Source organism: Seriola dumerili, unplaced genomic scaffold, assembly GCF_002260705.1.
Source record: "Seriola dumerili isolate Sdu_G_001 unplaced genomic scaffold, Sdu_1.0 BDQW01000187.1, whole genome shotgun sequence".
NCBI lineage: Eukaryota > Metazoa > Chordata > Actinopteri > Carangiformes > Carangidae > Seriola > Seriola dumerili.
Genome location: NW_019174442.1, coordinates 2,298,673 through 2,324,304, shown reverse-complemented (window position 1 = coordinate 2,324,304; position 25,632 = coordinate 2,298,673). Strand labels below are relative to the sequence as shown.

Here is a 25,632-nt window from a genome sequence, read left to right as displayed (position 1 = left end):
AGGGAGAGACGGGTAGAGAGAGACCGAGGGACTCGGAGGAGAGTCGAGGGATGAAGGGATGAGGGGTGTTTCGACGGGGTGGCGGTGGCGTTGGCGGCGCAGGGGGAGGACTGGGACAGGGAAGTTTTAGGTATGTGAATTAGGGGTTGAGTTGAGGTACTGATGTGAGAAAATACAGGGGCACAGCAGGATTATTACTAACCAAAATATTCCGCACACCTTAACTGTCATAACTGGTACCGTTGAACATAATTGTGGTACGCAGGGAATATTTTTTCACTCGACCCGAAACTGCAGAAGCAGTGTTTCCTGTGTGATTTTTACAAAGCAGTGGAGCTTGGGGGTAATTCTGCACTTTGGATTCCATACCCGACTCTTTCATGGTCCAAATTATGATTCCAGTGCATTGCTGAAAATGTGCCTTCTACTGCACATGCCTTACTGCACATTAAGACTGAAGCTTTTTATGTTTTATAGACAAATTTACCCATTTTACATGTAACGTGACCTCTAATACACTCTTACTCTTAATCATAGTGTTCTTACAGTTGAAGTGCAGATTATAGAATATTTAATTTCTATGCAATTACATATTCTTTCTATGCTAATTATTTAATTCAAGGTTGTCTTTCATGGACAGTGTGTTTAGGTTTTTGTTGTTTTGCTACAGACGAACGCTGCACAGCACAGTGCTGAAGTCAATAATAATTAAAAGACAGAAAGAAATCGCACAAGTGCAGAGAAACTGTTTGGTGACAGATAACAGGATAGTCATAGACCTTAAAAAACACAAACAAAAGAAGTGTGTTCACAAACATGGACACAAACAACAACCCCCCAAAAAAGCTACAGTGGCTTAAAATACAAATAAATAAATAAATAAATCTGTTTTTTTTGCCATTTCATTAAGATTATTAAATTTCAGCAAATGGTTTGTTTGTGTATCTTTGTGTGTGTGTGTGTGTGAGTGTGTGTGTTGGGGGGGGGGGTTTAAAGAGGGAAGCATGAAGGAAGGATCATTAAAAATGTTAACTGGTTGCATAAAAACAAACTATGTATGTGTTTTCCTCTCATTCCCACCCTCCACCCCCCTGCATGCTGTGGCTCCATTTATCAGCATGAGGAGGAGAGGGGGGTGGGGGGGTGGGGGCTATGAATTAAGACCACATAGGGAAAGAAATCAGACTTTTTTAAATGCCGAGAGACTGGCTAGAAAATTGGCTTAGTGCAGCAGATAGCGAACTGAACAAAAGGAACATATATATGAGCTTGAAGTGATTGAAGTAGCTGGCGTCTCCCGATGTGTGCCCGGCGTTTGATTCCTGCCACGGCTCTTATATAAACTGCTCGCTTAATTTCACACCGCGCATCTGAAAAATGACAACAAACGCTTTCATTAGAGCGCGATGCCGCAGCCCCACGAAGAGACTTTAATGTCCTTGAAGCGTGGAGGAAGGAAGGAAGGAAGGAGAAGGAGAAGGAGGAGAGGAGGACGTGGCGGTGGTGATGGTGATGGGGGGGGGGTTGAAGGAGACAGAGAGAATAAACTAGGTGAAGGAGTGTGATAAATGTGGAGAGTGTTCCAAAAACAAGAAGCGGAAAAAGCAGCAAACAGCATCTGCTTTGATTATTTCAATATTCATGTGTCTCCCCCCTCCACCACCTCCCCTCCCTCCTTCATTTTGAATTTGTTTTCCTAGCATGCAATTGGTAACGCTCATCTTTTCTCCCTCTTGCAGTCTCTCCCTTCTCTCTCTCTGGTGAGGTGAATATTTTGCATCTGCTTACCGAGGTACACGGTATGAGGAGTCGAGTTAAGCCCGGTTCGGTAATTTGGGATCTTTCATCTGCTTTCGGCACGAGGCCAATCCTACATTGACACAGAATAGGGTCACGGGTTTGGGTTTTGCTAGAGGCCATGAGGATGTGTGTCTAAGCTTGTGTGTGTGTGTGTCTGTGTGTGTGTGTGTGTGTGTGTGTGTGTCTGTGTGTGTGTGTGTGTGTGTGAGTGAGTGTGTGTGGATGTGTAGGCGTTCTCCTTCACGCTGTACCACAGCTCAGCTTTCCTGCTTATTTCATATGGTGATACATGGAGGTGCAACACAGAGGTGCCACCCTTGAGGTGACTAACACACCATCCCCAATCCCATCCACGGCAACACAGGACTCCACTCAAAACAGCAGCTTTGTTGCCTTTTCCACTGTGTGTCCTCAGTCTGTGTGTGTGCCGGAGAGTGTGTATGCTAAAATAAACAGCTGGAGTTGTGATTTGTGGCTTCAAACGGCACTGAAAGGTATTAAAAAGCTTTAAAGTTAAGAATGTTTGTGATGGCTTCTTTTTTTCCTGTGTCTTTGCTTCACTTGTTTTGTATACTGTATCGAATCACTGCAATTAATGACTGTTGATTAGTTAGATTTAGCGTAGCTTGTTCTCTGTAAAGTCCTGTGATGAATGCTTATAATGAGAGCTGAACTTGAAAGAGCCGGTAAGCAGCGTTTTCAGTGTCTCATGCCACAACACAAACAACCGCCTCCGTGGCTTTCACCTTATCAGCTGCTGAAGGTGTCAGGAAGAGCAACGAGCAGGTGAGAGGCGTTTCTAAACTAAAAAAAACAAACAAAACAAAACTACAACAAAACACTAGTGTTATTACATTATTACAGAATTATTGAAGTTGTAAGCATTGTTTTTATATTTCTGTCCATTACACGCAATTGTAAACTGTATCAGTGACTTAAGTATATTCTTTAAATTCCTCTACTAGCCCGAGTTAAAAAAGAAATTTGGAAGAAAAATCTCAGCGTCCAGTTTGAAAAATCTTCAGTGAACATCGCATTTCTGTTACTTCTACATTCATCCATCTGGTTTCAGTCACTCATCGATGTCTGTGTTGCCGTGGCAACCAGCGAAGCAGATCCTAGGAGATCTGAAGGTGATGTCCCAGGCCAGGTGGGATAATTAACCCTTACAGTGTGTTCTGGGCCTGCGGTCTCCTTCCAGGTGGAAGTGCCCGACAAATCTCCATAAGAGATTTCTGGCAGGCCTCGTCATCAGATGACTTTCAGCGTGAAGAAACAAGTCAGATTAATACGTACGACAGACGAGTCTCAACTTTGATTTCGGTTTTAAATCAATATGGAAAGTGTGGTAGATGCAACCCTCTCAATACGTAGTGTCCATACCTCTGTTATGGCTTGGGCATGTAAGGCTGCCACTGGAGCTGGCAAACTGGCATTTATTGATGATGTCACTGCTGACAGAAGCAACAGGGTGAACGCAGAGGTAAACAGGAGCAGTCTGTGTGTTCAGATTCTGCCGAATGCATCAAAACTCATTGGACAATATTTCATCACTCAGCAGGACAACCATCCTAAACTTGTCCGGAGCTGTCAAGAGCTTTTCAGGGTGACGAGGTGGACTATCCTCGACTGGACGCATCAATCACCCGATCCCGATCCGAGTGAGCTGCATTCCACTAACTGAAGACCAGACTAAAGGCAGAGAGACCCCACAACAAACCTGCAGTGAAGGTCTGAGAGAGCATCACCAGGGGAGTCTGCTGATGCCTGTTGGTCAAAGGCTTCAGCAGGATTTTCCAGGAGATATCAAATATGATGATTTCGACTTCATGTGTAACCGTCCAATTACTTTTGAACTCCTAAACTTTGGGCACTATGTGTTAAAAGAGTTCTTTCTCCCACAGTTGTCTCTATATTGATGTGAAAGAACTGAAATGAAAGCTGAGACACAGAATCTGAAAAAGAAAAAATGCACATCTCTCCAAATACTTGCGTTCTGGACTGTAAGTATACGTTTACCTTGAGGCCTTCGGCAGGTGAGCAGCTGAGCAGCACCAGGTTGTTCCTGTGTGTGTTTGTGGGAGTCCAGGGCCACAGCTCGTCACCAGGCTCATCCAGGTTCCACCAGCAGAGCGCCACATCCTGCAGACGGTTGAGACACACGTGTCTGTGGAGCCTACGACCCCATCCGCTCACCTCCGCACACACCACCTGCACATGGAAACTCAAATTTAGACACTTTAAAGATCAACACTGGCAGACACACCCAAACGGTAAAAAAAAATGTCCTATGAAGAAGGAGAAGTTATCAGACCGTCGTAAAGATTCGTCCATTTGGATTCACCTGTCTGACCTGTCTCGACTCCTGAGGGCTCTGAAACTTCTGCAGCTGTAGCCCCAAATATCACTCTCCTGTCCTTCCCTGATGCTGTTTGTGTCGATGTCTGAGGTTGTTTTTTATCTTCCATTATTAATGTCTGTGTGTGTTTTGTTCTGTCGGGCTTGTTGTTTTAGTGATGTGCATATTTTTGGGAAGGTCTGCCACGCTCTACAGGCCACAACAAAGAGACGCACGGTAATGAGCTCTCGTGGCGCTTGGGGCACACACGCTCGCACAGAAACACACACACACACACACACACACACACACACACACACACACACACACACACACATACATGAATGCATGCATGCATGTATACACACAAACACACAAGTACATACATAAAATGGCATGTAAACACACACTTTTATAGACATACTAAGAGCAAACACCAACACACACACACACACACACACACACACACACACACACACACACACACACACACACACACACCATTTAACATACAGTGCTCTATCCAGAAGCACTTTTTAAAGAAAGTGAAATTGCAGGTCTTACACTGTGACTTTGCCTTTCATATACACCACAGCTCATTCCCTCGTCACCCACACACGCACACACACACACACGGACGCACACACACACACGGGCACGAGCACATGCAGCCTGATATCCATACAGGCCTTTCATACACTCTTTATCTCCAGTCACACTCACTAACACAATGAACCAGCTCCCAGAGTCGATGGCTAAAATGCATACATTAGGACACACCCAAACACACACACACACACACACACACACACACACACACACACACACACACACAAACACACGTGTCCATGACCTTTGTCATGGTGCAGAGGACCTGACAGATAGAGGGAGGACAGAGGTGAAGGAGGAAGAAGAGAGATGAATAATGGGTGGTAATGAAGAAAAAGCAGAATGTTTGGATTTGGACAGAAGGGTAAGAAAGAGGGAAGAGGGGTGACAGGGAATAGAAGAATAAATCATGCTTGAATTAAGGCATGAATGAAGGACAAAACAAAAAGCATACATAAGGAGAGAAACAGAAAGAATAATTGGAATTTTTTTTTGTAATAGATCAATGGGAGATTTGTGTCAAAATAAATATTTGAAACCCAGGAAAAGAGCAGTCAGATGTAAAATCAAAATCCCACTAAATAGGTATGTTGTCAAAAGTGGGAATACAGGAATGTCTTTAGAAATTAAATTAAAAAAACATATAATCCTCAATACAGAAAAGGTTTAAAAGCCCAGGAACATGCAGAAATTAGTATATCGACAAGCTGTACTGTATGAGTAGAGCAGATTTCAGGTTCAGTGGTCCATGTCTGCCCTTCTTGCCCCCTTGGGGGGGGAATTTGCTTTGGACACAAAATACAGAGACGAATGAAAATGATGGAAGTACATCTGATGATAAAGGGAACAAAGAGTTGCCCCAAACAGCTGAACGGGAGATCACTAACAGATTAGAAATGGGAAAGAAAAAAAAAAATCAGAAAATCACTGGGTTAATAACACACTCTATCTCTACCCCCCCGAACACCCCCTCCACCCCTGCCCATCTTTTCCCTCTTCTAGTTTTTTTTTTTCTGCTGGCGTTTGCTGGTCAGCAATAATCAAAAACCACTTTCTGTGGGCCGGATTAGTTTAGCCTCCCCCTCAATGCCCCCCACTCTCCCTTCTCCAGCTTAGCCCACTGGACCAGGGCGATGTGTATGTGCCTGTGTGTGTTTGTGATGGGGGATGGGTAGTTGAGTGTGCGTGTGCACACGTGTGTGTATGTTGCAGGTTGCATGCACATGCACTGACAGAGGTGTGGGGTGGTGGTTGAATGAATGTCTATGTGTTAAGGTGGTGGTGGTGGGGCGGTGTCTTATCAGGATTTCTTCTGGAGACAGACGCACGGCAGGAACGATTGCCTTTATACACACCAACATGCACATGCACCCACGCACCCACACACACTTTAACAAAAGGGCCTGGCAGTAATGTGATAATGCCAGGGTTAGCGGTTAGCCAGCTAGTGAAGGAGGACACAGTGAGGTTTTGTTTTGGGGGAGGGAAGAACAGGACAACACATAATCAGACCTGTTACTACCACCTACAAAACACCTCCAGATCAGACTGCCTCTCTATACACATCTTTATGAGAGATTAATAGACAGAAACGGGAGAGACGTAGAGAATAAGAGGCGACCTGGGCACATTGATCCCACAGTAAAAGCCGTAATCCCATGCTGATCACACTAAACCTACCTGTTGTTCACAAACATACTAACAGAAATTGGACAAACACCCATTGTTTAAAGGTTGTACTGGGCCAGATGATTCGGATACATGGATATCACAGAAAATAAATGTAAAAATATAAAATGTGAAAAGAGGGACTAGGATAGATTCTGACAGTGTGCAGCTATGAAAGAGAGAACAGTATTTGTGCATCCCCGGGACATCTGTCACTGAGAAGGTGTTTCCAACAGCTGTACTAGCAGTGAACAAAGCACAAGTCACGCCCATCATGTAGATGAGTTATGAGTCTTTATTATCTAACATAAAACCAGTAGAACTGGAGTGTAATGTGGGGAGATTTGGGTAACCTTATTATTATAGGTTATTTATTATTGAAGGCTCCCTTTCAATGGAGGAAAAGTAGGTCCAATGCGTTGAGTCTGATCTAATGTATGTTCTACAATGAAGTTGCGCAGCATTGTTTTGCAATGCTAAATAGTTTGGATTTTGTTTGGCCAGTTGTTGAGTGGTGACAGATGGGAGAGGAGGCTTTGCAATTTTAAACTATTTTGTGTTAATTTTTGTAATTCAAGTAACTTAATTTACTCTTTAAATTTTACAACAAACATTGAATTTATAGAAAAAGACCTCTGTGTTTCATAAGTTGTGATTGTTAACGGGGGAGATTATCAATTAAGGATATTGCTTTAAAATTGCATCCTTACATGTGAAATGTCTGAAGTGCTCATTTGTATAAGAAGAACTCAATAATGTAACAAAGACCAAGCAGGTACCTCAACCTGCAAAAACTCAAAATCTCAAACAGACCGGCTTCCAAAGCTTTAGTACATTTGCGACTTTATATTATTTATATAAGAAACCGTATTCTAACTTTTATACATGTTTCTAATCAATGATTATTATGGCAATTCATGTATACTGCTGCTGCTGAAAAAACTAATTTGTACTACGTGTTTCTTGTTTCCAGCTTTCACTTGATCTCAGCCAGAAAAAAAGCATCTGATTAAATGTGAAATACAAGAAAAACATTTTGGAAATGTTGGCCATCAGGTACGATGAAGAAATGAGTTGGACAGTGAATTGAAACGACAAGTTAACACCTTTTTTGTCTCTGCTGTCTCTTGGTCTCCTCCTTCTTTTGACTCTGTTACTTTCTACTCTCTCTTAGAAACACCAACGTTAACACACATCACATTACTCATGCCTTCAGTAGAAGGCTCCATCAATGCCTTCGACTCCTACTGTACCTTGATTTCAGAGGGTGAGAGTTTGTCTGTTCGCTTGCCGCTCTCTGGGGAGTCCTGGTTCTTTTTGTGGAGGTAGACTGCAGCCACTTGGCTCTGCTCCAGGAAGGACAGCAGAATCAGCCTGTCACTCAGCACCGCTGGGAATGACATCACCACATATATCACTTCATGTCATGATTGAAGACAAAGAACAACTCCACCGTCTTCCTAACACTGCCATAAATCATGATAAAACATAACGATACATGCATTGATTACTACCCCTTAATAATAAAGAATAACAATTCACATATTGTCCATATTTTCTTGTGCATGTCTATATTCTCTTAGCTTCCAGGAGCAAAGGAGTTTCGGACATTTTTCAGAGGCCAAAGATTCATCGATTGATTTTACTGGTATTGATGAGACCATCCTGGACGCCAGAAGGGGGAACATTAATGTCATTTCATAAACTTAGAGACTTTCTGGATTTATTATCTCAGAGGCTTACATCCAAAGGGAATTAAAATTAATATTTTAGCTTAAGCTTTTAGTCATTTAATAAAGCTTTTGGAGTTTAGTTTTTAACTGTATTAGAATCTTTAATACTAACCCAGGTTTTAAAATCTATACAAATTTTTTTGATGGTATTTTGTGACATTTATATGTTTTTTATTTGCTGTTTTGCTGCTATGTTTCATTTTTATTGTGTACTTTTATTTTGAAATGTACGTGTTGGAGGCGGGCCATCTTTGTGTGCAGCTGTCACTGGATAACTGATAAAGATTCAGCCTCCTTGTGCAGTGTATACTGTACAGCATATACAGTGTAAGATCATGATAAAGGCTCTTCATCGTGGGTGAAATTAAGAAGATTCTTCCAGTTAGTCAGATAACGTTGCAGAGATGTTTCTGTCATTTGGCCTTGTGACTTCCACCCAACTGAAGGAAACATTAAAATTCAACTTGATGGTTTGATAAGAACATAGCTGAAGAAATGTGATGCCAAGTTTAAGTCTTTCACCCTCCCTCTGCTGTTTGCATGAAGTCTTGTAGACACTGTGTCTTGTGTGTTTGTGAATCTATATGTTGCTCTTTGGATGCCTGGGAAACAACTAACTTTCTAGATGTGTTATCACTTCATCATACTACAGTTCCATTTATCAATATCCATGTTATATTGTATAATTTCATGTTGATTAGTTTGGAGTAGGAGGAGAGAAGTTTGTTTCTTTCCGTCTGCCTTTCCGTTCTTTCTTCTTCCTCGTCTTTTCTTTCCCTCTCTTGTCCCTTACTTTTCTCTCCGTCTAGTTTCCCGGTCTCCTCCTTCCACCTTTCCTCATCCTCTCTTCTCTTCTCCACGGCCTCCTGTGTTCTTTGTATCTCCTTCGTCTCCTGTTCTCCTCTCTCTTCCCCTCCTGTCAGCGCACTGCAGGCTCTGAGGCCTTTTTGTGGTAGAAACTTGATCCTGTTCAACTCTTCAGGAGCTGCATGGAAACGCTGATTAGCAATTAAGCCCCCCTCTCCTTCAAATTAATCTGTTTATGAAACCAATTAAATGGAAAGGAAGGGGGGTTGTTACACATGTCTCTCAGATATCCTGCTTTGAGTTGAACGAGTAAGGCTGCACCCCGAGATTTAGAAATCTAACCGGCAATTAACCATGGCATGTGTGTATTTATAAACGTGTGGGTATTGGTATGATTACACTTCAAATCATCCTGTTGTGTGAAAATTTCAAATTAATATGCAAATATTCATGAGGGAAGTGAAACATTGCTTGGAAATACAGAAAAAACTAGCATCTTAAATCAGGTCAATTGAGTCAGTCTGTCCCTATGCTGAAGTTGGATTATAAAGCATTTGTAATGAAAACTGGTTCAAGGCTTAAACCAATACAAAATACAGCCATTAATGTTGCCATGGCTTTCCGAAACAACATTTAATGCAATGGTAAGCGTCTTTGTAATAGATTACAGACAAATCAAGTTAAATGCAGTTTAGTATTGATCTCTATGGGTGTCTATAAACGGGATTAGGATTAATCCCATTCATTCCCAAATGAAGGAGGGGATATGAAACCAGGCTGTGGCCCAATCTGGGACCAGGTGGCTGATTTGGCATTAAGGGCCAGACCTTCATGACCCACCATGATACACCCCCTCAGACACACACAGACACGCTTACACATGGTGTACACATTCATACTTACCCACAAATAGCTACATATACATTCACACATGCGAGCCTACATGCGCATTACACATGTGCAGTGCCACACAACAATTCACATTGTGAGTTCGCATTCACAGACACAAAACAAACCAACCACATGTTACAGCATGTACACGGTCTCACCTCGTACACACAGACAGAAACACACACGCACAAAGATAGTCGGCTAAATCCATTTAATGCCATCTCCTCAGCAGCATGTTGACATAAGAGGCCAATGGGCTTAACCAAAGCACATTTAAACATGGGTAAATGAAACCGGCTATGAAAAATCACTTAAGGATGCTTAATCGTGGAGCATATGCGCAGCTTGGCCCAGCCATCGGCCAAAGGAAGCTGGTAATACTCTGATGGTGTAAAATATATGTAATCTACTGCTTTGTATGATGCAATCAGAGCTCATGGTAAGAACACGCATGTAACCGGCATTGAGGAGACGAAGTTTAAGAGCGGACAGTAAGCGCTGCTTTGTCACATCGAGAAACAAAAGCAGACCTGGCTGCTGTTGCTTGTAGTCTCACGAAAAACCCACCAGGCCAAACACTCAATTCAATCCGTGCAAATCAGAAAAGGGATTTTCGTCAGCATTCAAATACTGACAAACCCTTTGTTTAAGAAACTTGTCAAATCCTGTGCAGAAAATGAAAATTAATTCTCCGTCATTACACAGTGACTTACATTTTAATTTAAGATTTGACTAGAGCTGCGACAATTTGTTGATTAAAAGAAAATGAATGTGAAAGTATTTTGATAATTGAGTTTTAGTTTCAGTCATTTTTCAAGCAGAAATGCCCAAATATTTGCTGCTTCCAGAGAAATTGCCACATGTTTTTTATTATATATGATTGTAAATGAAATATTTTTGGGTATTGAATTGTTGGTTGGACAAAACAAGCAATTGAAGGACATTAGTTTTGGATCTTGAAAGTTTTATGGATGTTTTTTTTTTTTAATACTTTCTGAATTCGTAGACAAAATGATGAATCGATTAGTTGGAAAAATGAAATGAAAAATAATTGTTGGTTTGAGCCCTATATTTGACTTTTTTAAAATTGATCAGACATTGCCCCGTTACTATACAAATATACAGTATATAGACAATGATAAGTCACACACAGTAGCATATGTCACAACACCACACACACACACACACACACACTTACACCAGTCACACCTTGATTGTAATTGTGAACTGTTTCAATAATTGTATGTTGTAAATGTGGTGAACGGTGTGATGTGGTCCGGCTCTCTACTCTAATTGTCTCAGGCTAATTTAACAAGTGACAGATGTGAGAACAGCCTCTAACCTACCAACCCCCCCCCCAGCCCCCCCCGCCATATTCAACACATACACCCCCACCGCTCACACACAATCCCCGGAACCCACCCTCTCACAACCATTACTCTAATAATTAGTGCCTCTGAGGCTTTGAATGGAGCGCAGCGGGAGGTGAGTGGGTGTATGTGTTCTTGGGTGTGTGTGGGTGTGTATGTGTGTACCTCAGTGTGTGTCATTGTGTGTGGGTGTGTGCATGTGTGCTCCAGTGTATGCCTGTAAATGTGAGTGTGGACATACTGTAAGTGCTTGTTCGTCTGCATAAAAAAAAAAAAAAAAAAGTCTGTGCGTTTGTAATTACATATGTATTTGTGTGAGAACAAGTGTGTGTACGTCTGTATGTGTGTACGTGAGAGAGTATGTGAGTGTGTGCACTACGGGGGCTTTATCAGGTGTCTGGAGACCCTGGGCGGAAGCGGGGAGGGTGGTGTTATGAACAAATAATTGATACAGAAAGAAAGAAATAATTAGCAGATTTGGGCCGGTGTCCACGGCCCCTTATTCTCTCCTGCCAGGTCTGCAGAGCGAGAGAGCGCAGCGCGAGGGGGGCGGTGCTCCCTGGAGGAACGCACGATGGAGGAAAAACACTGATGGATGCTCTTAAGGGAAGGCCCCTGGACACACACAGCACAAAAGGATTTGCCCGCAATTAGCTAGCAGAGTCGCCACGCTCACCTGTGGCACCTGCCATGTGAGCAGGGCGGCGTGCGTGTGTGTGTGTGAGGGAGTGTTTGCGTGACAAAGTGGTGAGGAGAGTGGCGAGTCTGCGTGTGTGTGTGTGTGTGTGTGTGTGGTACATGTCAAGCTCCATATGTGGCAAGCAGGTGTAAGCACTGCGTCAGTGCTGACAATGTGACATGCATGTATGTATGTATGTATGTGTGTGTGTGCGTGTGTGTGTGTGTGTGTGTGATTGTTTTGTTGGTTTAAAAATACTGAACATTTGAATACAAATGTCTCTGTTTGTTTGTGTGTGTGGCTGTGTGCAGAGATAGGAAGCCCAGCCATGTGGGGGAAACACTGATGTTTGTGTCCTTAAATCTGCTTGAACCACAGGAACCTCTGGAATATTCAAATCATGATTTCATTCAGTGAATTCAAAAATCGCAAAAATACAGGGGAAAGCATTCTTTACTGCCATAATACGCATGTTGCTTATGCAACAGCACTAATTACCATCAGTGGCACCAAGGTAACCAACATCACAGTCAGAGATGTCTCAAGGCTTTCACGCACTGGGTACCAGTGTTGAATTAAAGAGTAAAAAATATTTTTAAACAAATAAACGCCTGACCAACCACATTAGTAGGAATTCATTTATAGAGAGAGAGAGTGAGAGAGAGAGAGTGTGTGTGTGTGTTTGTGTAACTAACCATCAGTGATGGTGTTGGCTGGCAGTCGGCCCACTAATGTGCGGTCTACACAGACTTGTTCAAGTTGAGGTCCACTTAGGGTCAGGGTCACCAGTACTCCACTGCTCAGCATCAACTGCAGGGTAAACACACACACACACACACACACACACACACAAAGTTTTCTTATTTCACCTGTGTAAAAGTAGTTAAAGCTCAAACCGAATATTCAGACTGTCACTGAAACACAAACTACGTGTCCTTTGTCCTTAAAACTGCATTCAGACACACAAACATGGCGTCTGTCGGACTGTGGGTGAGTAGAAAATGGCCATTAGGATCATCCAATACTGTCATCCTGATTTTCCATATTATATCTTCGCTCTGTTCTGTGGACACACACCATCGATTGCGTGTCTGTCCGTCCTGGAAGAAGGATCCCACCTCTGTTGCTCTTCCAGGAACTTCTTACAATCTTTTTTCTTATCTGAATAGAGGGTCTAAGGGTAGAGAGAGTCATGTACTGTACAGACTGCGAAACCCACTGAGGCAAATTCATGATATTGTGCTACATAAATTAAATTGATTTGACTGTACCAGCCTTCAGCAGGGTTCTCAGACTGACTTGAATAACAGAGTTAGTCACTATTCAATGACCTCCAACGTTTGGTTAAGGAAATGAGCTTGCTTTGGCATAAGACATGCGGCAATTTTATACCAAGCAACCATCATATCAAACATTACACACGTCCAAAAAGGGAGGCTTGTTTTTACCTGGGCGAGCAACAAGAGAATTAGCCTAAAAGGATCAAAAGTCTCACATTATAATTATGCTGACAGTGTTTTAGATGTTTCCTATTAGCTTGAAATGGCCTGGTTTGGGCAGACCAGGGAACGTACATTCAGCTTCTGCCACTACCTGAACCTGGAAAGAAGTGTGTGTGTGTGTGTGTGTGTGTGTGTGTGTGTGTGTGTGTGTGTGTGTGTGTGTGTGTTTATGTGTGTGCGTGTACAGAAGGTGGTGGGCTGAGGAGGGTGTGTACCTGGCAGCAGTGCTTGTTTCTCCATCTGGTGTGAACACAGGTGTTGGTCTGCAACAGTTCCTGAATGAGCACGGTGGATAAACAGAGAGAAAGACAGAGAGAGAGTGAGAGAAAAAGAACAAACAGAGGTGTACTGGAGCCCAACCACCCAAACACAAAAACACAAACCAGATGAAGCTCGGAGAAACATAGAATTGGGTTTAAACCTGCCAATAAATACGGAAAACCTATATTTCATGTTTGGAAATAGAGCAGAAAAAAATGATATCTGCTTGCCTCTACTGAAGTTATGAAACTGTGAAATTTTATGTAACAATTCAGTAAGTTTCCATCTTTTTGTAATACCAACGTCGCTCATACTGGCATTAATAATCTTGGTGGTAGACAGTACTGGACACTTGCCGCCACAGGTGGCCACTGCAGCAGTTCCCGCTAACGTAGGGGTGGGAGAGAGTTGAAAGAGGATGCAGGTAAGGACTGCTTGTGTGTGTGTGTGTGTGTGCGTGTGTGTGTGTACGGTCGGTCATTCCTGCCACATTCCAAACCCAGCTGGGGTGATTGGATGGGAGGAGAGAGGGACGGAGAGGGAGGAGGAGGGTGGGTTGTGGAGGTGAGCTGGGGTGTTTCTAGTTTCAGACAATGGTTACGGGTGAGAGGAGGGAGGTGGATGGGTGGAGTGTGTGTGTGTGTGTGTGTGTGAGTGTGTGTGTGTGTGTGTGTGTGTGTGTGTGTGTGTAACAGCCACAGACAGGTTCCAGCAAACAAAGCTAGGTCTGTACTGCCACAAGTACAGAGGGGAAGAGAGGGGGAGGAAAGGGCGGAGGAAGAGGGGGATGAATGAAGGGAGAGGAAGGGAAGGAGGAGGAAGAGAAGGAGGGAGGAAGAGAAGGGATGAGGGGGCAGCCTGCAGCCCCCTGATCCCCTCAAATATCCCCCTCGATGACAGAGCTCAGCCAAAAGAGAGGTGATGAGAGAGGAGAGGGAGAGAGGAGAACAAACGGGAACGACAGGGAGAGTGAAGGGAGAGGGAGAAAAGAGAGAGAATGCCCCTATTTGTTAATCAATCGGCCGTTTCGGAAAGGGNGGGCGCGCGGGAGGGATGGTGGGACGGTGGGTGGGTAGGTGGGGTGAGGTTGAACGGAGTAGGCGGGTACCTCAAGCTCCTTCAGCGAATCACGTAGCTTCTCTGGTCGGCGGTTCCTGGGGGTCCACGAATAGCCTCGAGCTATGGAGGAAAAACACGAGAAGAATCAGAGGATCATGTGACTTGAACTTTTAAACATGGACACAGGAGAAATAATTTTTTAAAAAAGGTACTCATGGGAATTCAGGAGCCCGGAAAGGGGAAAAAGGGTTGAACTTTATATCTGGGTTGAGATCTAAGTATGAAGGTGGGGCGAATGGGAAACAAAAGGTGGTCAACAAGGTCAGGTGGAATGAAGAGACGCAGGTACATGAGGCAAAATGCAATGCTGAATGTGTTCATAAATATAAACAGAATAATGAGTTCACGTTTAATAGGAACCTTTTTAAGAACTCATGACCTTTAGCTCCGTTTTGACTGCAGAAAAACAAATCCTGAGTCCTGATAAGTATTAGTTAGTTTATTAATCAACCGGTCAATCAAAAGAAAACTTTTGATAATCAATCAATTGCTCAAGTCATAGGAAAAGCACAAAACACAACATAAATCTCAACGACAACAACCAGCTCATTCATGACTTCAGCTTGAGTTTAAATGATCTGTGTTAAATTCTCTGGATGAGGAGTTCAACATATTGTTTCCCCCGAACATAAAAATGAGGATTTACGAAAGGGGCACCTTAAGGTTCCCCCCCGCCCGCAGATGCACCCTGTGTTTCCGAACCACTAGGTCACTGAGGAACCTGGTTATTTAGACATTTATGGGCGAGTTTAATGAAATGATCAAAACTTAGCACATCTAATATGGCGGCGGGAAGCTCTTATCTACTTCCTGTCCAAAATGTCAACCGTACAATTACGTGCTTGTGACCAGGAAGTTACACAACATCATAAATGTAAAAAAGATCATGGAACGCAAAACCATTTGCTGCAAAAAAAAAAATATGACTGTAGAAATTCAGGATTCATAAACGACATCGACGAAGTTACAAGCTTTACATTTGTGAGTGCTGTGTCCCCAAAGCAAAGAAAGTCTTAAGCCTGCTGCTCACAGATTGATGTAGCTGCACCTAAGGAGTGAGAATATTCAACTGAAAGCAAAATGTCCCTTCAAAACACTGCGTAGTCCTCGAGGAGAAGCAAATATTTAATCGTGAGGACTTTTGGCGCTCTTGAGTTATCTCCCAAATGCAACCTCACAGTTAGCAGCACATATCTCAACACGTACTACACCAAGGCCCCTTCATTTTAATTTCCCAGCTCTCCCTTTTCCCCTCCATCTCTAGTGGTTAAACACAGGGAGGGAAGGATGTGGAAAAAAAAAAAAAAAAAACAGCTAATTGAATATGTGCATCTGCTTCTGCCCCACGCATATACATGAAGTTCAGTGGGAAGAAAAAAAAAAAAAAAGGGAAGACGAAGAAGAATCACTGCTGTTTTCAATGTGGTGCAATCACTCTCCTGTCTGTTTATTTTACAGTCTCCCTTTTCATCTTTACTGAAACGAACCATTAAGGAGTGTGGTTCTCTATTAAGAATGAGTGGGAAGAGGAGGTAAATAGATGCATGCAAATGAGGGTGGGGAGGGTGGAGGGTGGTGGTGGTGGTGGTGGGGGGGGGTCAGGGGAGAGGGGAGGGAGGGGAGGGCAGGGGGATGAGTGTTCGTCTCCTGATAAGGGTGTTTGTATTCCACTACTGGGTGAAAAGCAGAGAGAGCAAGGGGAAGAGAGAGAGGGAGGGAGAGAGAGAGAATAGAGGAAGTAAGACAGTGGACTGACTAGGATGGAGATTTCTGGAAGATGTACATCCACTGGTGAGATGAGTAGGACCCAAACACACACACACACACACACCCACACCCACCCACACACACACACTCGGGTGGATATGAAGAATAGAATTGTCTCAATCACTCTGATGTCTCTGTTGGAAACTCACCTTCACTGAACTGGAGTTTCTCATTGTAGTAGTGATGCTCCAAGGAAATGGCTGGGAACAATAAAGAGGCCAAATGAAGGGTTTGATTATACAACGTATGACAAGAGCATGGTGTGAGGATTAATGATTCTAGGCTCTATATGATTTAGATAAAGAGGAACAGAAAACTAAGCTGGAGCTCAAACACCCCCTTAGCTCTAAGGGGCTGTGTTGGCAAACTGCAACCCCAGAGCAGCGCCTCATGGCTCGGTCACTGTGAGCAAGAAAGTGGCCAGTCTGGTGGCCGGCCTCTCTGGCAGGCAGGAACACCTCTAGGATTAGTAGTATTAATCAGATAAGGGGGTGAGGGGCCAGACAGGACCAGACATGGGCACCTGCTCTGGGGCTGGGTGGGGAAGGTTGGGTAGGGGGGGTTGGCAGCAGGGGTACCCCCGGAGTCGCTCCAATGAGCCTAGGTCTCCCTCTAGTGGGGAGAAGTGGAACTGTCATTTAACTTTTCCAGGGCAGTGTATGACTGTTGTCTGTGTTTTGACATCTTCCAAATGATCGTGTGAATGTCAAAGCAAGAGCAACATCACACACATACTCCCAGTCACCAGTTTATTAGGTACACTTAGCTAAAACCAACGCAGTCTAAAGCAGCAGTCCTTAAATGAGTCCCAACATCACGAAGGCTGCAACACCTACCAGTCTGATGCAATACAATTCAAAGGCACCACAAACAACAATAACTGAAACTTACAACCCTTATGAGGCAAAGATGTATTGTATTAGACTGCATTAGTTTTAGCTAGGTGTACCTAATAAACTGGAACAAAACGTTGACTTCAGCTTAAATAGCTTAGATATTTTCAGAATCAGCTTCTTACTGCTACTACTACTTCTTTAGCTCTCAGTTTTTTCTTATTGTTGCTTATTTAGTCATGAATATAAAGAAATAATAAAGATTTGAAGGCAGGTTTTTAGAGGCTTTTTTGTGAGACCATTGTGTAATAAGAGGCAAAACATTAAGGCAGCAAGGAGGTTATGCTTTCAAGTATTGAAAGATAGATGTTAGATTTGTACCTAACTTGGTGGAGGGGTGGGACGTGGGTCAGGGAGGAACCCATTCATTTCTGGGGCGCATCTAGTCAAAGGAGCAGATCCAGGGTTTTTTTTTTTTTTAATCACTTCCCTTAAAATTAAGAGGCATTTTTTTTTTGACATTTTCATAAATTTCTCAGGAAATAATGTATGGACATAATTATGATGTGGTGAGATTTATGAGTTAGAACAATCTGGGGCTGATTCAGATAATAATCCGGATCTGGTGGAGGGAAATGTTGGGCTTTGGCGGAGGTATGCGCTCTACTGAGTGGCATTCTAGTTATGAAATGTACTTTTCTCACAGTCTGGCTGAACACACGCCCACTTTTTCAACATTTGTTCAAGCCGAATGCCACAGCGCCCCTACAAAATATCAAACGAGCAAATTTTAACCTAATCTAATGTAATCTACTATATATGCAGTCGAATCATGACCTAAGCTATCGTTACACCGCCCTGTGAAAATGTTGTGATACTTTTGGATGGTGATTCTGCTCCGTCTCACCCCTCCTCCCCCTCTCCTCCCTCCACTCTGATATCAAGCCACACTTTAGTAATCCTCCAAATGAAAGGATTTGGAGAGAGAGCATCGTCTCCCCACTGAACATTGGAATGAAAGAGAAGGCAGCTTCTCAGATGAGAGAGAAGGGAGAGAACCCCATGATGAGAGAGAGAGGAAGAGGCAGAGAGACATACGGTACACAAAGTGAGAAAGAACTAAATATAAATGGTGAGAGACAAAACTGAGACAAAGAGAAGGAAATCAATGAAAGGCAGAAACATGAGACAGGCGTAGTAACAAAGGGAAAAAATGCAGATGGCAGGAGACTAAAAAATAAACAAAATTGATGGTGAAAAGGAGAGAAATGAAAACAAAGACAGACTTAGTACATGTCTTTAAGAAGAGAGAAAGAAAAGCAAGATGGGCTTTGTGCACTACGGTAAATGCATCATGTAAGTGTGTTTCCATCCACCGGCATGTGCATGTGAAAGTTCAGTCACACTAGTGTGCGGTATGTGCTCCACTCTCTGTACTGAACAGTATCCAGTGGTAGTGTAGAATATGCATTACATACTACAGAGTCTAATTTTGAGGGTTTGTACTATGAAGCGAAACCTCGACAGATCACTCTGTGTAAATTCAAAAATACCTGCAAGATGCATCATTTTCATACAAATAAAAATGACTACACACACACACACACACACACACACACACAAAAACAAATGATGAGACAGCCTATCCCTACTGCTGGGACTGTGGGTGAGTGATTTGAGCACTTCCTGATGGTAGGGGAAGCCTCCTGGCCTGAGGCAATATGAGGCTGGACTACATGGGGCCTCTTGCTATGTGATCTAGGAGAAAGTCAACAGTTTAGTTTTCCTATCGCTGTGTGGCAGGACCCCGGGTCAACAGGAACACTGGGAGTGTAAGAGATAGAACCACGGAGGCCTAATAACCTGGGTGTATGTGTGTGTGTGTGTGTGTGTGTGTGTGTGTGTGTGGTATGTGCATGTGTATATAAAGGTTTTAGGGTGTAAATCCCACATACTAATAGCCTCTGTGTTGAAAAGTATATGTGTGGTTAACGGGTGTAAGACACCGAAATACGCAGGACCAATAATCTGTATGTGTGTGTGTGTGTGTGTGTGTGTGTGTGTGTGTGTGTGTTTGCCGCTTACGTGAGCACAGGAGGCAGCAAAAAGCCCTTCTTCATATATAAGGAAATCCCATACATTCCAAAAACAAGACAAACGCAACTTATCTTAAACACAAACAGACATCCAATATAAACACTATTTACCTGGCTCTCCTTTATCGTAGTACTGATAGGTGCCAATATCTGTATCTGTGGGGTGAAAGAGAGAGAGAGAGAGAGAGAGAGAGAGAGATGAACATCTTGCTGTCAGGGAAAAGCAGAAGACAGATCAGCAATTTCGCACCATGGGATAAACAATCGCTATCAGCCAGTGGCCTGTCCCGTCTGCCAGCGCCACAGTTTAGATAAGACCCTGTGAGGGAGGAGGATGCAGGAAGGTGGGCTGGGGGGTCCAAGCCAGCATGGAGGGGGGCAGAGGGGTATTAATAAAGACAGGAGTGTGCTTTAACCCATGCCACCTGAGGGACAGACTCTCTGAATTACACACATGCACCATATACATTTAAAAGTCAACACACAGACTCAGCGGACAGCTACAGAGAAAATACATATGTCCAACATACATGCAACACACACATACACACACACACATACACATACACATACACATAAACATAAACATACACAAACACACACACACACATACACAAACAGAAATACTGATAGATATACACACATACACACACAAACTGCTGAGCCGAGCCTTTTTTGTCAGTGTTATTCCTGCAGGCCCAAAACCATAAGCAGCCAGACTCGGATTCGCACAACACATCGTTTCTTTATCGCTCCACTACTGTTGCTGCCGCTGCTGCTGCTCCTGAGGCCAGGTCACACTAATACAACCAGAGAGCTGATGGCAGACACAAACACACACACACACACACACACACACACACACACACACAGTGCTGTACCTGGATACAGATGCGGCCACAGCTCTATAAGTTGATAGTGTTTTGCTAATGGAGATTTAAGTATTAAACAAACATGCACAATCATTCTGTATTTGCACCAGCACAAAATACACACATTAAACCATTTGTATAAAAGCGGTTGAAACTGTATAAAGCAATTTTGTTTTGGCATTAACATGGAATCAAATGACTGAATTAACACCCAGTTCTGCACCACTTTTAGTGGCCCAACATGAAGCAGAAGGTAAACAACATCTAGTGAAGTCAGACCAGCATCTAACAACCTAAACACCCATACATTTCTCAGGAGTTTGTTGACCATACGAGAGATAAGAGAAGCGAGAAAACTGGACCGAGACAAGAAAAACGCCAGAGACATGACACAGATGAGATGCTCATGTTGACCCATCTCTGCAGGATGTGTACATAGACAACGGTTTGCTAACACCATAGTGTGTAACTCATTTTCTCTACAGTAAGTTGCCTAAAGCGTGGTGGCAAGCAATTACAGCATGCAATGTTTTAGTTCGTCTGGTATCAGAAGAATACTTATACCATAGTATAGTAACTATATTTATTTCCATACTCATTCCTCATTCAACAACAACAGCACTCCAAACCTAATCCTAATTCAAACCCAAACTCTAGTTCGTCTTTACTAAATCCTAAACCTTAACTATCTTATTATGGAAGTAAGGACAAACAAGGTAGAGTCACTGTGGAGGATTTCATTTATCTTTTGCCAAAAAAAAAACTGGTTCACAGAAGAGTACAATGATTAAACTAGAATGTTAGTAGCAGTAGAGCACATACCTCTGCAAGGACAAACATTTTGTTCCACCAGATTCAGAGTAGTAACTGGATCTGCACCAAACTGTACAAAGTCAAAGATCTCAACATCATAAATATTCCAGATTTTTTACATCAAGATCCAAACATTATTTCCTGAGAAATTGTGAGAAGTTTCACACATCGGCACAAAACTTTAATGAGTTCTTCCCTGGCCCATGCTCCATCCCTCCACCACGTCTGGTGCAAATCAGTTTAGTGCTTTTTTTTTCCGTAATCCTGCTAACAAACAAACCAACCAACAAACAGACACAGGTGAAAACATAACCCCCTTGGTGGAGGTAATAAACCACTGGGTTTCATAACATCAAAGGCCGCAGGAGAAACAAGACAAATAGGACACCAGGTCAAATCTGAATCTTCATTTAAAATCTGTGTTAGTCTAATGAATGTAGAACTATTTTCCCTCCTGCAGTGATTTGTGTTGAGGTCTCTTTGAGCAAAGCACTTCAACTGCATCTGGGAATCTGCTCAGTGGTCAAGGCTGCTATGGAAAACATTTGTTACACGGCATTAGAGATGCTGCCTTTATGAATCTATGTTTTTGTTTTCGAGGCGGATGTATATGATGTAAGGAAGGTGGGTGACAGGGAGCGTCACACCTCAGCGACCAGGCCTCTTCCCTCAGATGTATCCATCCACATTTTTCCAAGATAGCGGAAGACACACACAGCAGGAAAAAACAAACAAATAAGGATATGTCACCATCACCTAGGATATACACCCTGCCGTACCTTAGTGTATACACATAGACACACACTCACAAATGCACTCACACACACACACACACACACACACACACACACACACACACACACACACACACACACACACACACACACACAACACAGTCAGCCTCCGAGAGACACTATCTTCGTCTAAAGCTCAGCAGACTGTGAAAGACAAGACAGAATGGAAGGGAGGAGAAAACAAGAAAATGGAGAAACAGAGCATTTCCGTCTGACAGAAGAGATGGACTGATAGGTGGAGAGCAAGAAAACACACAAAAACTGGAAGAAAAGTCAAACTTAGACCCTGCTCACTTGGCTCAACAGGGAAGCTTTGGTCTGCAATTAACAAAGCTCAATGAATATATGAAGATGTACAGTACTGTGGAAAGGTTTTAGGCGGTTTAGATGTTTTAGATCCTTCTCCATCATGCAATAGCATCAGGGAAGCATCGTCTGCAGCAAGACAATGAGCCCAAACATACAGCCAGAATCATAAAGAACTATCTATTACTAGAACTATAAGATAAAACTATCAGAGAGAAGAAGATGATCTGGTCCCCACAGTTTCCTGATCTCAACATCATGGAGTCGGTCTGCGATCACATGGAGACAGAAGACACTGAGGTGGACTGTGGGAAGTTCTCCAAGATGCTTGTCTAAAACTTCTGCTCACACTACTGTAGGCTGTCATGTGGTGTGATGTGGCAGTGATGGCTGTGCTTCTGGAAAATTATTATCAAATATGAAACGCATCTCCGTCTTAACGGGGAAATCTCTTATTTTACACATCAGTGTCTCAAACTGAACTTTTTTTCGTGGTATTGTGGGTAACGCAGGCGCCTGGTTTTGAGAAAGAAGAATGTGTGGAATAAAGAGAAACAATAACTCTGGTTCTGTGGCACTGATTTCGACTTTTTCTCTTTCTTTGTACAGATGATTCACTTGTTTCTTGAGTTACTTGTGGTCACGCTAATAAATTACACTTTAATCAGTGTACAAATACAGTTTCACGTGGTAAAACATTATGATGAATGTCATGTACAATGCAATAAACAACACTGAAAGGATGAGAATTTGAAGAGAGCAAAGAGAAAGTGAAAACAGACAAGGGGAGAATTGGTGTTGACTGAGAGTCAGATTGTTAAAGTCGATATACCGAGGTGGGGAGAAGGTGTGAAAACAAAGTGAGTGATGACAGAAAGCCAGAGCAAGACGGAGTGAGAGGAAAAAGAGAAGGGAGAAAGGCAGAGAATAATCGACAGAGAGAGAGAGAGAGAGGTAGATTGAACATGGTGATAAGTGCTACCTTTGACTTGGAGTGAGCTCTTGGTGGACCACAAGTGCAGCTCAGCCAGGCAGAACGCCATCTGACGGAGGAGTGTAACCCGAGTCTGCAGAGACGGGCAAGTGAGAGAAAGAACAAATGTAAGACGGAGAAAGAGACAGGGCAGACCAAACATGACCACAGATGCATATCTTGACGAGACAACATAATAGATTGACATAAATAGGTGTAAGGGTCAAACAAAGATGGCATGTAGGCACACGCGCTCACATACAACCAAGATTTTTATGACGACCAGTTGTGATCGCCAGTTACTAAAAATGGTGCACCGTGAAGATATTATAAAATGAGGTAAAGGTATGTAATATTAGACAGCACTGCTATCGCAAAACTGAAAAACAATCAATACAAATATATATAGTTGATATAGTTTGGTATTTTTTCTCTGAATAAACATCAATTTTACTGTGACGGCAGAAACTGTCATTGTAGTCATATTTGTACTGTGCATAGCAGCAGTAGACTAGCAGTAGTACTAATGGTGTTTGGAGTAGTAGTAGTAGACGGTGTTCTTTAAAAAAGTGTTGTTATTGTGTGCTGCAACACAACAATTTTGTTGCACCACTTCCTGTACCTGTTATACCTGTATTACTAGTAAGGTGGATCTCTACAGGTGTGAATTCACAGTTTGACCCAAAGACAAATTAAAAACAACGTAACAAAACGACAGACAGACACGCACATGAACTCAGACTGACACTGAGACAAGGTCACGGGCGGTGATGCTTCATTCACACATCACAGACGAGCAGTGACGGACACACACTTTGCGGCTGACAGCTCAGACAAAGCAGGCAGCATTCCTCACATCAGCTAATCAACACAGAGCAGGTCTATGGCATGTGCTGGCTGTCCCTCCTTCTTTATTACAGACTTTATTCTCCACTCAGATAACTTTGGTTCCTGGAGGGCAACAATGGGTTTTATGTGAGGGCAGATTTAAGACACTCAAAACTGTATTGTGCAAAGCAGAAAACAAAGTTGGATTTATCATCATGCAGTGGGCTACGCATCTCCCGTTTCTGGTGTCACTGTAGTGTTCCTACACACTTGTCTGTCTGCTACTCCTTGAAGGGGCCCCTCGACCTTCATTTTGCTTCACTGTTTCGGTGGATTTGGTTATTTAGTCTCTAAATAAATTGTTTAAACCCTGAGTGAGTATTTTCATATGAATTAGTCAGTTGCATGGACTGCAGAATATATTTGACGCCGATCTTTGCCTTGTTTTGAATTAGCACCAGTGCTTTTTTCCAGAGAAAACCGGCTCCACTGTGCGATAGTCTACAAGGGTTAAACTACTGCAAAAATGGAAAGAAAACAAAACTCCTGTCTTGTCTTGACACGTGAAAGCAAAGAACCTTTTTGTTTTTTTTTAGTGGAAATTAATTTGATCTTGGAGTTGTACCAGCCCTCATGAGAAATGCACAGAGGTAAGTCTGCGTAGGAAAGTAAACATATGTATTTTTGTGTGTATGCTTACAGTAAATGAGTTAGTTGTTAGTTTAGTGTAGTGGATTTGTGACTGCAAAACTGTTCAACTGACACGCAGATGGTTCTCATGTTATAGTGAAATAGTTCACACTGAGGATCTACAGTATATATTTTAATGTTGCAAATTTGTTTATGATAATGTCGGGCTTGTTTTACTGGCAGACAAATTCCCTGTTATCTGCAGGAACATTCGTTTGGCAGAATGTATTCTGTGTATAGGAAAAATATTACTGATGATATTTTTCAGTGACTTCTGTCCTCTCTGTGGAGTTTCCCCTGTAGCATTGATGGCTCGTTATTATATATTGCTGATGTATTTGGTACGTTGCAATTAAATACTAGTTACTTTGCTACTACCACCACTACTAATACTGTTAGTGCAGCAACTATTAACCAATGCTACAGCTATGGCATTACCATAGCTACAACTGCTATCAAAACTAGAGCAAACCACCACTCACTGCTAGTACTGCTACTGATTCAACTCATACTACTGCAACTACTAGTTCTCCAAAGTTCAATGTTTTTAAAAGTTTGGTCTTTGGGGAACTGTTATCACTTGCACATAGCTTGACTAGGACCATCTTTTTATGTCCCATACATTTGTTAGAGTTAGAGGCTAATTTCACCTTCAACATATTTTTAAACTGCATACATAAAGAAGGTTTCAATGAGTTTGTCTGGGCAAGCAAAACATCCTTTAACCGACGTGGTTCACTGTCTGGGGCATAATGTCATGTTGAACAAAGAATACAAACTGATTTTGATATTATAGAGCAATAAAACCTTATATTTATATTATACTGGATATTTCCATTGTAAAAGACTAAAAGTGTAAATTTCATCAGATCAGCATACAGTA

The 25,632-nt window shown here is 42.6% G+C and overlaps 1 protein-coding gene across 3 annotated transcripts in view; it reads right to left on the bottom strand.

The window, feature by feature from the left end:
* The window catches only part of wdpcp (WD repeat containing planar cell polarity effector), a 77,754-nt gene that overhangs the window by 31,058 nt on the left and 21,064 nt on the right, over nucleotides 1-25,632 (bottom strand). For all 3 annotated transcript variants that reach the window (XR_002665337.1, XM_022752937.1, XM_022752938.1), the window contains exons 4-11: nucleotides 23,241-23,325; nucleotides 19,585-19,629; nucleotides 16,694-16,744; nucleotides 14,767-14,837; nucleotides 13,613-13,672; nucleotides 12,591-12,705; nucleotides 7,669-7,805; nucleotides 3,820-4,011 (exon numbers count right to left, since the gene is read on the bottom strand). Coding sequence is in view for 2 of the 3 variants with exons in the window: in XM_022752937.1 (XP_022608658.1) it covers nucleotides 3,820-4,011; nucleotides 7,669-7,805; nucleotides 12,591-12,705; nucleotides 13,613-13,672; nucleotides 14,767-14,837; nucleotides 16,694-16,744; nucleotides 19,585-19,629; nucleotides 23,241-23,301 (732 nt within the window). In the remaining variant the exon portion in view is untranslated. The remainder of the gene's footprint in view (nucleotides 1-3,819; nucleotides 4,012-7,668; nucleotides 7,806-12,590; nucleotides 12,706-13,612; nucleotides 13,673-14,766; nucleotides 14,838-16,693; nucleotides 16,745-19,584; nucleotides 19,630-23,240; nucleotides 23,326-25,632) is intronic.